The 13850-nt window shown below is 54.1% G+C and overlaps 2 protein-coding genes across 3 annotated transcripts; one reads left to right on the top strand and one right to left on the bottom strand.

The window, feature by feature from the left end:
• The first annotated feature begins 583 nt into the window (after positions 1-583).
• Positions 584-6599, top strand: TMIGD2 (transmembrane and immunoglobulin domain containing 2). Of its 2 annotated transcripts, XM_032465899.1 has the most exons (5): positions 584-636; positions 2295-2657; positions 5664-5699; positions 5775-5876; positions 6210-6599. In XM_032465899.1, the coding sequence occupies exons 1-5, from the start codon at positions 591-593 to the stop codon at positions 6578-6580; spliced, it is 918 nt and encodes a 305-aa protein (XP_032321790.1). In that variant the 5' UTR covers positions 584-590; the 3' UTR covers positions 6581-6599. The 2 variants fall into 2 exon arrangements, with proteins under 2 accessions (XP_032321790.1, XP_032321789.1); XM_032465898.1 differs by having other exon boundaries at positions 5664-5876.
• An 803-nt stretch (positions 6600-7402) lies between these two features.
• On the bottom strand, positions 7403-13828 carry SHD (Src homology 2 domain containing transforming protein D). Its single transcript, XM_006179319.2, has 6 exons — positions 12705-13828; positions 11507-11612; positions 11240-11428; positions 10158-10281; positions 8917-9036; positions 7403-7813 (listed from the first exon to the last, which is right to left on the bottom strand). Exons 1-6 carry the CDS (start codon positions 12999-13001, stop codon positions 7627-7629), a joined length of 1023 nt encoding a protein of 340 aa, XP_006179381.1. The 5' UTR covers positions 13002-13828; the 3' UTR covers positions 7403-7626.
• Between the last annotated feature and the right edge of the window lie 22 nt (positions 13829-13850).

The raw sequence follows: 13850 nt of genomic DNA on the forward strand, positions 1-13850 counted from the left end.
TGCCAGCTGTGATGGGTGCAGGGCTGGGAGAAAGTCTAGAGCCTATGAACCCCCTCAACTGGGCCCCCAAACTTCTCCCCAGACTGTGGGGGTAGGGGAACGCCCCTACCTGCCGCAGGACTCAAAGTCATCAGCAGAAATCCATTTCTCTGAACCTCAAAAGAAGACATCTTAGGGGCAAAATAACTGAGGCTGGGATTCTGTCTTTCTGTCCTCTGCTCAGGCCCGTGTCATCTGTTCCCCTCCCTAGTCCTTGCTTTACCTGCCCTTCCAATGTGTCCCCCCAACCTAGGCGTGTTTATGTAGTCTTTCAGAAAGATTTTCACTCACAGTATCTCCATCGCATGTGTATACCACCTTTCAGATTAGGGAAAAAAACCTTTGAGGAAACTGAGGCACGAGATGACAGGAAGTGGAGCCCCAAGCAGCTGTGGCCACCGGATGTCTGCCGGCTGGCCCAGGTGTCACATAGGCCCCTGTGGCGGGGATGGAGTGTCACATATGCCTTTGTGGCAGGAAGTCTGTCAAATAGGAGGGGGAGTGGAGGTGGTGGGGAGCCACCCAGGAGAGGGGGACCTGATGGGCCAGGAATGGGGTCCCCAGGCACAATGCTGGTCCTCCTGGTGCAGCTCTGGGGTGAGTACTTGGTCCTCCCTTCCCTCTGTGGCCATCCTCTTGGGGCCCATCACCCCAGCTGCCTGCCCGTCCAGTTCGGAGCCCCTGCAAACCTTAATCTCTCCGCTGTGCCAGATAGGCTCCGTCTCTCTCCTTGATACTCAGAACTTTACAGGGATTGAAGGATTCTAGCAAGGATCCCCAGAGGGGGCCCCTAGAATAACATTCACACCACAATCTGCAGGTAAGTCTTGTGTGACCTGGCCCCGCTGGCCTCTCGTGTCTCCACCATCCCCTGCATTCCCTCTCTCCCTGGGGTCCAGCTGCTGACTCCTCTCTCTTTTCTTTTTTTCCTCAACACATCAAGCCTGATCCCACCTCGGGGCCTTTGCACGTGCTGTCCCCTCTGCCCAGAACACTCTTGCCCGGATCTCCTCTTTCTAGCTTCGGCTGCAATGGCATCCCAAATGCCAGGAACTTGACACAAATTCACCCCTCTGGGGAGTCTCACAGGCGCTCCTGACTTCTCTTGGCCGAAAACAAACTCTTTCTTTCCCCCGAGCCCTGCGTCTCCCTTGGTGTCCTTCATCTTGGAACAAAGCCATCGCTGTTCACATAGTCCCTCGAGCTAAAACCTTGGAAACCTGCCACCATCCCTCTCTCCCAATTCAATTCTTCTTGTAGTTCTTCCAGGGGCAACCTTCAAAATCTGTTCGGACTCTGATCTCTTGTTTGAGGGTCTGGCCCCAATTACTGCTCTCCTGGACCCTCATTTCCCAGCAGCCCCGATATCCTCAACGGCATATCTGTTCTTACCACAGCAGTCAACTTAAATTGGACCCCATTTCCTCCCTGCTCCACTGGTTTCCCATCACTCGTATATTAAAAAGTAAACTGCTCCTCTTTCCCCACCCCCACCTCCCTACCTCTGCAGCACCCGACCCCTATGGCCGGCAAGCCTCTTATAAGCCATTCCTTGCCAACTTCTCTGATCCCATTTCCTTCTTCTCTCCCCCTGGCTCACTCTGTTCCAGCCACAGGGGCCTCCTCCCTGTTCCTCCAACTCACCAGGCACAGTCCAGCCTCAGGACCTTTGCACAGGCCATTCCCTCTGTCTGGAGTGCTTCTTCCTCCATATCTTCCTTCCTTCCCATAACTGCCTACTTCTTACCATTCAGATCCTTGCTCAAACGTCGCCTCCTGGGAGAGGCCTTTCCTGACCACTGTCACTCAGTAGACCCTCCTACCTCATCCTTATCCTCTGTTGCTCCTCCCCATTCCTTTCCTCCATCATGATTCTCATTTCACGACTTCCTGTGCCTCTCTCTCCCCCTAGACTGTCAGCTCCATGAGGGTAGGGATTTTTGTCTATCTCAGTCACCTCTGTGTCTGAGTCCACAGTGTCCAGAACAAGGTCTGGCACACATGAGGTGATATCTACGTGGCTGAGAGCTGGACACGTCATAGAGTCCACCGTGAAATCTCACAAGTGCCGAGAGACTTAGACCCATTCCACCGATAAGGCCACTGAGCTTCAGCAAGCAATGACCTTGCAAAGATCACACAGGTGGCAAGCTTTCAGACTGGTAGTGCCCCATCCCTGTGGCCCGGCTAGCGGAGCAAGTCTCACACTCACACACGTACTGAAAAAGGGCTCACTCACCTCTTCTGTCCCCCAGCCCTGCAAGGAGCCACCGGCCTGAGTGTGCAGCAGGCACCCAAGGTGCTGCAGGTGAGGCAGGACAGCCGAGTGACCTTGGCCTGCCAGGTGGTGCAGGCCCCGGCCTGGGAGCGGCTCCATGTCGAGTGGACCAAGGACGGAGACACTCTGTGCCAGACACACATCACCAACAGCAGTCTCAGCGTGGGGGGGTGTGGGCCCTGGGGACGGCTCTCCTGGTGGCCACCTGGCCACCTCACCCTGCAGCTGGACCGCGTAGGCCTCAATGACAGCGGGTCCTACGTGTGCTGGGCGACCATGGAGATCCCCGAGTTGGAGGAGGCCCAGGGCAACGGGACGCAGCTCCTAGTGGAGGAAACAGGTATGAGAGCAAGGGGGGGCAAGCCCGGGGCTTGGAACTCCTAGAATCTTAAGACTCTAGACTCTCAAATTCCTAGAAACACAAATTCTCCAAATCAGATTCTTAGGAACAGAGAGTCTACAAACGCAAGAACATCAAATTCTGGGTAACAGAACCAAAGACACACTGGAACCTATAATTTCAGACCAGGGCTTGGCAATTTCCTTTGTAAAGGGCCACCTGGTAAATATTTTTTGTTTTGTACACCAGATAGTCTCTGTCGTAACTACTCCACTCTGCCCTCGTAGCATGCAATTCACCATAGATGTACATGTAAGAACGGGCGGGCCTGGGTTCCAATAAAACTTTATTTAAACAAAAAGGCAGTGGGCCAAATTCGACCCACAGGATGTAGTTTGCTGAGCCCTGTTCCAGGATATCACACTCATAAAGACTCTTGAATATATATAATTCTGGATTTTGAGTCAAAACAATCCCATAAAACGTGTTATTCAAGTATATCCTACATACAGAGAAATGTACATGCCAGAAGCGGCCAGCTCAATGGACGTCTTAATTCAGCTGCTGCTTTAAAAAAATACTACAGGTTGGGTGGCTTATAAACAACAGATTTATTTCTCATAATTCTGGAGGTTGGAAACCTGAGATCAAAGCAGCGGGGTCGTGTGGTGGTGAGAACCCTCTTCCTGGTTCATCGCCTGCACCCTCTCGCTGTGTCCTCATGTGGCGGAAGGGGTGGAGGTGCTTCCTGGGGTCTTTTTTTATATAAGAGCTCTGACCCCATTCATGAAAGCTCTACCCTCATTCTCTAATCACGGCCCAAAGGCCCCAACCTCCAAATACCATCATATTGGGGGTTAGGATTCAACCTGTGAATTTTGGAGGGACGTATGCAAACCATAGCAATGTATTCTCCCAACCTGAGCACACCCAGGTACCAATCACCCTGCTCAAGAAACATATCTGCACCCCCAGATCCATCCTCATGCCCCTCTCACATCATCCCAACTCCTAACAGCGTAAATCTATTTTGACTGCTTTCATATTTTATTTAACAACCTAGAACTTGTCTTTTGGTCAACTTTCGGGCACATTTCTATTGTGCCTAGGACAATTCCAGAATCTTAAACTACAAATAGAATCTCTCAGTTCTAGAATGCTAGGGACATGAATTCCAGGCCCCTAGAATTACAGCATATGTTCTCAATGGGGACTACCACTCTTAAGGAGGCAAAAATTGGTTTTGGGGGAGCAAAGAAAATCTTACTTTTTTTATATATAAAGCACAGACATGCAGATAAACAGATTTCAGTATATCTGTGATATTAAAATTTCATGGGGGAACAAATTAAGAGTCTTAAAAAGTCTCCTTAGTGGGGGTGATAATGAAAAAGTGTTGAGAAACACTGAAATAAAGGAATGGATGATTCTAGAATCTTAGAATTGTAGTATTGTAAGTACTTTGAATAGACAGGTGCTTAGAGAATTTTGCAGTCTCAGAGTGTGTAAGAGGAGAGAATTCTAGAATTCCAGAATCGAGACTCGACAGCCATTGACTCTCAAGACTGGCAGAAACTTCCCGGATCAGCTAAACCAGCTGCAGCTGCCTCGGTTTACAGAGCATGAAGCCACACACGCAAGCCAGGGGTGCTGCCAGCTTTCCCGGGAGCCCCAGTCACACGTTTGCCCAACTCTGCGTGACACCCCCTCATGGGCTAACCCTGCATGAGGCAGGAGACCCAAGCTGACCCAGATAGGGTCCTGCTTTCTCAGAGGGTCTGAAGGGCCTTGTGCGCATGCCCAGCCCCTATCAGGCAGAACGGAGAACTGCCCGCGGGCTCCCAACTCCGAAGTCCCTGTCTCTCCAGCTGGCAGGACCCACCCACTGCCTGCCTCCAAGGCGGTGTGTTATGGCTGTCCTGCCTGCCCCCCATCCCTCCAAGTGACGAAGGGGCCAATTACCAATTAGCAGAGGCGGGGTGGCAGAGGCACCAGGCTGTGAATTGTTGGCAGCTGCAAGGGAGTGGGAGCTGGCGGGCACAGGTCCAGCTCCACACAGCTGGCTTCCTCACCCCTGAACAGCTGCTTGGCAGCCCCCCGACCCCGGGACCACTGCCAGCTTTAGAATCTGCAGAATTAAGGGGCTGGGGCACCTGGACTCATTTCAGTCACAGAAGAAGGAGCCTTTGGCTGGGATTCATGTCAATTATAATTATAATTTAAAATATAAAAGCACATGCCCATTCTGCTATTTACTTGCTGTGTGACCTTGGGCAAGTAACTTGACCCCTCTGTGCCTGTTTCCTTAGTTATCAAAATACAGCTTATAGTGCTTTCCTCATCAGACTAGGTGAATTTAAAGGAAGCATACCGGAAGAGTTTATTACAGGGTCTGGGACATAGTAAGTCCTCAATAAACAGAAGTGGTTATTATTGTGTCTGCGGTGCTGATTATTCAGCAAGACTCAAAAGTTCAGGCCAGTGTAAGTTTTTGTTTGTTTGTTTGTTTTCTGAAACAGTGAAAGTGGTGGGGGAGCTGAGGGGAGCAATGCCTTTGCTCAAAGCAGGGTGTGCGACCCCAGGCAAGTGACTCAGGCTCTCTGAGGCTCAAAAAACAGGAGCCATGAGGATGATGGGTCCCATGACCAGGAGGATGGAGCTCATGGTGGGGTTGATGAAGTTCATGGTGAGGACGATGGGACTTATGGTGGGGATGATAAGGTTTGTGATGGGAGTGGTGTAGACTATTATGGGAGCAATAGGGCTCACGATGAAAAAGTCCCGTTGGCAGTTATTTCACAATAACTCAGCAAAACAGTAATGATTAGTCTCATTTTTCAGAAGAGGAAACAGGTTCACAGCAAATACTTCCCTAAACTCACACAGCACGGCAGGGGCAGGAGCCCTGAGGTCCCATACGGGGTAGAGGGGCTCTTACCCTGAACGGGTGCAGGAAGCTGGACTCAAAGGTGAGCACCCCCCGAGACGTAGGTTTCTTCTCTGCAGACGGCTCGCCGCTGAACCTGGACCAGAGCTTCTCAGGTGAGCTCCGCCCACGTGTCCCTCCTCTAGCCCCGCCCCCCGTCGGACCACCCACAACCTTCCCTCCCCTCCAAGGGCTCTTTCTCGCGCTGCTGGTGACGGGGGCTGTGGCTGTGGCCGCTTTCGCTCTGGGCGCCTGGATCTGGGGCCGCCGCCGCCGCCGGCACACGGACGCAGGTAGGGAGCCGCGCAGGCAGCGTCGCGGAGGGCAGACGGTTCCCACGGGCGCTGACATCCCCTGGCGACTCCGCCCCCGGGTGGCGGAGGCGGGAACTGCAGCTGCGAGAGAAGGATAGACTACATCCCCGTCTGGCTTCCATAGCTGCCCCTTTTGGAAGGGGGGAGGGTGGGGCTGGAGGGGCAGAGAAGGGGAATAGATGGAGAAGCCTGGTCCCTACACCCATGTTTTTCAGAAGTATAGACAAAGCCCCCAGAAGTGAGCTGGAGCGGGCCAGGCTCTCTTAAGTAACTGTTCCCTCTTGGTGTCATACCCTCCGCTTTCCAATGCAGGGAATCCAGTCTACAGCAATGTCCTATACCGGCCCTGGAAGACCCCCAAAAAGAGTGAGGCATGGTCTGTGGAGGGGAAGGTGCTGGACATCCCCAGGGAGGATGAGAATGGCCAAAGCTTCTATCTGATCTCTTTTCCCCAGCCCCCCACCCCCAAGCGGCATCTAGCTCCCAAATCCTGCCCCAGTCCTAGGCCCAGTCCGCCCATCTCTACAGTCAGAGTCTCTCCTGGCCCAGGCTCCTCTGGGCAGCCAAGGCCAAGAGCGTTCCCGGGAGTGGGAAGGGGAATCAGAACCCCCAGACCCAGAGAGGGCCCCCCAGCAGCTGTGATGGATTCCAAGAGGATCAGGGAGTCCAGTAGCCCAGCCTGAGACCCCCATCCTTATTTCTGTGAGGCTGGACCTCTCCCTTGCCCCCAGAACACCAAATAAAAGCTCGTAAAGAAAGCAAAGCCAGGATTTGTGGCAATTTGGGAATGCTGAAGACATCAGTCATCTGAGGGGGGGGGGCCTCAGAGGACCACTGTGGTGAGGGCTCTTTGACGACTCACCAGCTTCCTTCCTCTTATCCTTGGAGGGACATGTCCAATTAGCAGAGAAGTGATGTCCCTAGTCTCTGAATAGTGCCCTGAGCTGAAAGCTCTCCCCCTCCCCAGCTGGTATCTCCCCATGGGCAGGCTTCGAGTCCGGTGCGGTGGTGGTGGGGTGAAGGGAGAGGGGGCAGTGAGTGGGGAGATTGGGGCTTCCTGGCATTTATCAGTCCCGGGTCCCCTGTCCGACTGTCACCTTGAAGTGACACCAGCTGGGCTGGCTCCCTTCCCCCCTTCTGCTGTTTCCATGGGGACAGATGTCCTTTCTGCAGCTGCATCAGCCGGTGGCCACCCGCAGGGATGGGGAGGAGGAGCGGGGTGGGGGTGGGGTTGGCCGGAGAGCCTTGGCCCCTTGGTGTCTCCATCTTTTTTGTCTGTAGGTCTCTGCTCTCTCCGGGTTTTTATCTGCCTCCATACCTCTCTCTCCCTGCCTGTCTCCAGCTCTCCGAGTTTTGGTCCCTCCTTGTGAGCCATTCAGGCACCAACCCCAGCTCCGTGCCCCAAAACCAGGGGCTGGGGGTGCTCTTCCCCCTCCAAGGGTCTGTCTCCCCTCTTCCTTCCGAGGGGCTGAGATCCCCATCTCCCAGAAAGGACACCTGAAACATACAATAACTTATTTATTTTCCAGGCCAGAGGATGGTTTCCAGACACCATTCTGGGCCATAGAACCCAGAAGGGGGCCGAGCAAGGCGACTCTGATGAGGACCCAGGGCCTGAGGGACAGGGAGTGTCTCCATCTGGCCTCCTCCAGGGCTGGAAAGACCTCCAACGTTTGCAGCCAGTGTTTCTGGGTCCTTGCAGCCCAAGGCAGGAGGCTGAGGCTCCCGGTCAGGGGGTCTGTGAGACCACTGGGTACAGCAGGGCCAGATGCTCAGCGCCCTGCACGGGCAGCGGGCGGGAGCTATAATGGAGCACCAGCTCGGGCACGCTGGCGAAGGGGCCACTGTGCTGACCCAGCACCAACTGGTTCTCTCGGGTCCGTGCGAACTTCAGATGCAGGAAGCCCTGGCTGCTCCTGGAGGAGAGGGGTCAGAGGAGGCACCCACACTCTCCAACCCTCAAGTCACCACCTCGTGGAGCCCAGGAGCTCTGGGCTGGCGTTCCAAAATACTTCTGGTTAACAGCCACTTGCCTTCAAGCTGCCGGCTAGTTCCCCACTGCAGGGAACCCTTCCAAGCTTGTCCCCAAACAAGGCAGGCTGGAGCTCCTACGAGGTGGAGGTCCCTCCCCGGGAACACGGAAGGCACTTTCTCTCCAAACCTCCTGACTCCTTTTGCTACCTATCGTGGGCTCCTCGCTAGTTACCCTCAGTCTAGGGTCCCTTTCCTTTCTCTCCATCTCTGGTGGGGGGAATGAGAGAGAACCTGGAAATTATTTTATCATCATTATTAATATGAATTAAGCACTTCCTGTTTCCTAGGCATTATTCTTAATGCTTTGTCACGTTTTTGTTTTGTTTCATTTTCCCATGTAATCATCACAGTATTATAAAGATGTTGATGCTATTATTATGCTCATTTTACAGCTGAGGAAACCGAGGCCCAGAGAGGCTGAATGACTTAGCCGAGGTCACACAGCTACAAAGTGGCAGAGGCAGGATATGGACCTGGTTCCAAGCCCTCTTCAATCCTGACCTTTTAGGAATCTCATACTCAGATGTCTGGTAGACTCTTAGGAGGGTTTTATAATCAGACACAGTTAGAATCTGAGGCAGAGAAGCACGTAGAACTGAAGTCTCAGACTGAGATTTCTACACTCTGAGATTCTGGCCCTGGACGCATACAAATGGATGTACTTCAACTTTTGGGCTGGAGGGGGATCCGAAGGGACTCCCTAGTTCCCCATCTCACTCAGGTCCTAGATCTACTGAATGGCTTCTTATCCATCTTCCTACATACCTCTAGTGACAGTAAGCTCATTCTCAGTGGAAACCACACTGGTGCCCTCCTTAGAAGTCCCACCCACTGGCCTGAAAACTCCATCCATGAGCCCTGAAAGTCCCGCCCACTGGCTGCAGGAGCCACACCTCTCTGCTCCCACTGAATTCAACTGAAAGCATGACAGTCAAAAGCATGCAGTCCTGTGACCCTCTGTCCCTCCAGGGGGCTGGGGTCTCACCTGAGGGACAGGGAGCAGTCTTGGGGGCTGGTCTCGCTGAGCCGCACTAGGTAGCTGCCTTCCTTGCAGAGCGACAGGAGGTTCTCCGCATCTGCCCGGCTCAGCGGGCCGTGAAACCACCTAGCGGGTGGAGATGGATGTCTCCTGAAGGGCGATCCCCCTTCCAACACATCCTGAGGCTGAGTGCGGGTACAGCTCATTCAAGGACTTGTGACGTCCAGGCAAACAAGTGAGAAAAATTCCCTTGGATTTCTCAAGAGGAGCCTAGTTTTCAGGCAGACAAGGTTTTCTCTGGGAGGCAGCTGAGCCGAGGTCAATCTGGAGCTGCTCCTTTCAATTAAACACGTACCCCTGACCTTGATCTTTAATCTCCCTCAGCTGGGTCCCCAAGTGTTCTCAACACCTCCCTAATCCCTCAGCTCGAATCACTTGCATAACACTTTCATGAGATTCGCCACAACCTGTATCCCCACCCACCTGTACCATTGTTTAATTTTTTTTTAATGCGCTGAAAGAGAGGATAGCAGTGCCAGCAAGGTGTCAAAGATAGATAAGCACCAGTTGTTTGTATTGAAAGAAAATACCCTGTGCTTCAGCATGAATTAGGCAGTTCTGTACTTCCCAAAGAGTTTGAGAATGACTATGATAAACACACCCCAGTACCCCTGGGCTGGCCTCTAGGGGCTCAAGGAGCTCCTCCAGGAATGACTAGGCTGGAGAGACACAGAGAACATCCAGCCCCTCCCAGCTTGGGAGCTTCACCCTAGCCTAAAGTTGGGACCCCTTCACAATCCTGCTCCCCCCACTGTCATCATAAAATCTCGTGGCAGTGAGAATGACTTCTGTGTCTTTGCTCTCAGGCTTAGAAGTCCCAGTCAAGGGCAGGGAGGAAATCCCCTTTTATTCTGTTTGAGGCAGGCACTATCTTGGGGGTGATGAACACTGGGGTTCAGAGAAGTTAAGTGACTTGCCCAAGGTCACACAGCCAAAGGATACAGAGAAAGGGTTTGAACCAAGAATCTGACGCTAGAGGGAATGGAAACTCCATCTGATTCTTTGAACTGAGCTGGGGATCCGGCCCACAGCAGGTGCTGGCACCCAGTGAAGATTAGCTGAAGAAACAAACGAAGTGAATGAATGAATTGAAGTGTCTCCAGCCTCCCTGGTCTGAGGAATCTGTGGCTGGTATGGGGTGGGGAGGGATTTAACCGGGCTCTTCCATCTTTCACTTCCCCACTCACGGCTGTTTTTCCAGGGGCAGGGCTGGGTCCACGCGCTCTGCGGGCTGGGGGCTTCTGGGCGGGGGTCTCCGGAGCTCCTTGGCTGAGCCTGAGGTTCTTTCCCACTCCGGACTGTCAAACTGCACTGGACAAGGAGGGTTAGAGAGAAGAGTTAAGTTCCGCTTACCTGGGGTAGGGGGCAAGCCAATGGAATTTCAGTAGGAAGGCGGTGCCAACTTGGGGCAACCTATTAGAATCCAAAAGAGGAGGGGCTGGGTTTGAGGCAGGGGCAAGACTGGTACACAGGCAACCAACCGGGAGCTTCAGAAGAAAGCGGTGTGGTCATTCATCAGTCTGGGGGCAAAGAGGGGCTGGTAGTTCCATGAGTAATAAATCAGAGAGTAGGGGGCGTGGCTAGAGAGGTGGGTTGGAAGTTCTGCCTGATTCTGGCCAAGTCATAGAGCTAGAAAATTACTCCCAATATGCAGACAGACAGACTGAGGCACTGTGTCCCAATTTCCCTTACAGTCATACAACTTCTGGGGCAGATTTTGGTTTGCACAACTCTTCCTGGTCCAAGTTATTTTACTTCTTAAAGCTGACCTTAATATTGGGGTTCAGAGACTTATCCAAGCTTACCCAACTCAGTTAGGAATTGAGTCCAAGAAATGCTACCCTCTTCCCTAACAGCTCCTGAATAATTGAGCACTTTAGCATTCAATTTACAAGTACCCTGTTGGATGGGTACTAGAATGATCCCTATTTTACAGGTAAAGGAACTGAGACTCAGGGAGATCAAGTAATTTGCCCAAGTAAGTGACCCAAACTCAGGTCTAGTCTGACACCAAAGCCTATTCCTGCACTATACGGAGCAGAATGAGTAAGTTCCATTGCACTCTAAAAGGGGTTTCAGTTTTCAAGGGAGATTCAGGTTCTTGCGGGAAGAGGAATTTATGACCATCAGTCATTCACACTTTAGTGAGAATTAACACACTACCAAAGTGTCAGGTGATGGGAATTTACTTGAAAGTTGAAACAGGGGATGTGACCTGAGCAGAAAATAGAGGGAGGCAGGCATTCAGAGGTCAGGGTCAGAGAAGCACCTGCAAATGCCTTGGAGATGTGGTCTTTCTTCCACTCCCAGGGCTGGTCATACTCATCCGCTGGCCGTTCATCCTCCTGGGGCAGCCGGCTCTGTCGAGGTTTCTGCCCTGAAGGAGGCCCATCTCCCGGCTCTTGGTCCTGCTCCTCATAGGGAGTGTCATACAGCTGCACCCCTCTGCCTGGCAGTTCTGGGAGGTAGAGGACACTGGTCAACTCCCACTCCCACCTGGGGCCCTAACACCTTCCCCCAGGCCCTGCTCACTCACCACTCATGACTCGCTGGGCATCGTAGGGCTCCATGTAGCCATCATCCAGGGGTGGGGGATGAGGCTGGGCATCAAAGGGGTCTGAGTACTCAGTGTCGACTTCCGACTGGAGAAAGGAAGGAAGGGGAGGGGGCCAAGGGTTCAGGGGGATCAAGCCTATAGCCCTGGGTACCTCTGCTGGGCAATAGTACACCCCTTGCCTGCCATCTCTGGGCCAACTGACACACCCCTTCCAAGGAAGTAGTCTTATCTTCCACTCACAAGTGTCCATAGATAGATGCCAGCTTCCCTTGCTTTTTCCCTCCATGCTGTTCTAATTCTCCCTGACACAGAACTTCTACCTCCCTCCTTCAATAATTTTAATGTTTATCAGATGCCAGTACTATTCTAAAGGCTTCACATATATTTACGTGTAATACCAACACTTAACAGTAAGTACATTAGCCCCTTTCTTTATGGAGGAAGAAACCAAGGCACAGAGGGCAAGTGACTTGCTCAGGGTCACACAGCTGATAAGTAAAAGGCAGGGTTTGATCCTAGGTTGTCTGCTTCCCCAAGTCCCTGCCTCCTCCTACCTTTCTCTGTGCCATTAACCACTACCCAGCGCAGCTTCCCGTAACCTTCCTAGAAGCCTTCTATTTGTCTACTGAGGGTTTGGGGTGGACTCCCTGATCCTCTAGGAAAAATGCTGAAAAAAGCACGGGCATTGGAGGCAGGTCTAGGTACAAAAAGTTCTAACAAACTAGAGCCATGTGAGCTTGGGACAGTCACTTCTCTTCTGTGAACCTCAGTTTCCACTTCTGTAAAATGGGAGTAATAACAGAAGAGGGGTGAGGAGTAGCGCCGAGGATGTACCAGACCTGACTCACTCATATTTGTTTTAGGAAGATACCTCCAGCTGCCAAGAGGAAGGGAAGCTGGGAGGAGGGATCTGGCAGGGGGGAATCGGGAAGGAGGAGGACAAGGGGACACAGCAGGGCCAGTCAGCGGCAGGAGGACAGCCAACGCTGCACACTGAAAAGGGACAGAGAGCAAACTCTGCCAAGCAGGTGGAGGATTGGGGAGTGTCTGGCCGGTGCCCTGGCCTGCCCTTGGGGTCACACATAAAACAACATCCCCAAAGTCCAGGGGAGACCCAGCCTGGCCCTCCCCACCCAGTCTCCTGGGGCCATCCAGCCTCTGGGACTTAGCCACGCACCTCTTCCCTGGGGCTGCCCAGCAAAACCTTTGCTCTGGCCAAGTCGGCTGCCTCCACCTTGATGAGCCGGTGCTTCGGAGAGTCGTACTTGGCGTCTCCAGGGCCCTTGGAGTCCACGTGCCCCGTGGCGTCGGGCTCCAGGCGGCTGTCGGCGTCCTCATAGGGGTCCTCAAAGTCCAGATCCTTCTGTTCCCGATAGGCCCGCAGGATGTCGCTCTCCGTGTAGTCGGGGGTGGGCGGCTGCGGAGGGGGCCTCCGACCGCCAAAGCTCAGGTAGTCTCGTAGCCACTTGGCCATCTGAGCGCGTGTCTCCCCAAACCTGTCCACCGTCAGAGGCGGACCCACACGCCCCCTTCTTGGACCCCTTCCTCGGTAGAGTCTCCAGGGAGGAGGAGGAGAAGGGAGGAAGGAGAGAAAGGAGGAGGAGAAAGACCCGGTGTGCCCCTTGGTTGGGGTCAGAAGAGGATGAAAAGGGGAAAAAAAGGAGGAGATAGAGGTGGGAGAAAGAGAAGGAAGGAGGAGGAGAGAAAGCGCACCTTAGCCCGGCTCCTGAAGGACAGCGTGGGAAGGGGGCGCTCCGCAGGGCCCTGAACGCCGAGCGCGGGGTCGACCGGCCGGAGCTAGGGGCATCCGCGGAGGCGCGCAGAGTTCCCACCGGCAGCGCGGTCTCCGTGCGTGGCTCGGCCGCCCGCTGTCTACGGGAAGCTCGGGGATCCCCTCCTGGAGGCCGGGAGCCGGAGACCCGGGAAAGTGCCGCCTGCGGACGCCCCCTAGCCCTGGCTCAGCCTAGACGCCTGGGTTCTCAGCGCAGCGGGCGGGCTCCCCGGGGACCCGGGCTCCACGCACAAAGTTGGACCGCGGGGACGGTGACCCCGGTGCCGCGCATCCTTTGTTGCGCTCCTCGCCGCTCCCGGGGGAGCCCCAATCCCGCGGCCCCGGGGCCCGGCCGCCTCGATCCGGCCCCGGCCGCGGGCACAAAGGGAAATAAAATCTCCTCCAATCCCCCTTCACGCTTTCGGAGAGACTTTAGCCGCGCCGGCAGCGCACGGTCGGGAGGTGGGACTTTGGGGAGGGGGCGCTAGGGCGGACGCCCCAGCCCCACCAGCTCAGGGCAGCGTCCGGGGCAGCGACGTCAAGGCTTCCCCT

Source organism: Camelus ferus, chromosome 22, assembly GCF_009834535.1.
Source record: "Camelus ferus isolate YT-003-E chromosome 22, BCGSAC_Cfer_1.0, whole genome shotgun sequence".
In the NCBI taxonomy this organism is placed as follows: domain Eukaryota; kingdom Metazoa; phylum Chordata; class Mammalia; order Artiodactyla; family Camelidae; genus Camelus; species Camelus ferus.

Coding starts and splice junctions, on each gene's coding strand:
- SHD (XM_006179319.2), bottom strand. CDS start 13,001: ATGGCCAAGTGGCTACGAGACTACCTGAGCTTTGGCGGTCGGAGGCCC. Junction 11,613..12,704: donor TGGGCAGCCCCAGGGAAGAG/GTGCGTGGCTAA, acceptor TCCTTTCTCCAG/TCGGAAGTCGACACTGAGTA. Junction 7,814..8,916: donor GACTGCTCCCTGTCCCTCAG/GTGAGACCCCAG, acceptor CCTCTCCTCCAG/GAGCAGCCAGGGCTTCCTGC.
- TMIGD2 (XM_032465898.1), top strand. CDS start 591: ATGGGGTCCCCAGGCACAATGCTGGTCCTCCTGGTGCAGCTCTGGG. Junction 637..2,294: donor CCTCCTGGTGCAGCTCTGGG/GTGAGTACTTGG, acceptor TCTGTCCCCCAG/CCCTGCAAGGAGCCACCGGC. Junction 2,658..5,663: donor GCTCCTAGTGGAGGAAACAG/GTATGAGAGCAA, acceptor TCTTCTCTGCAG/ACGGCTCGCCGCTGAACCTG.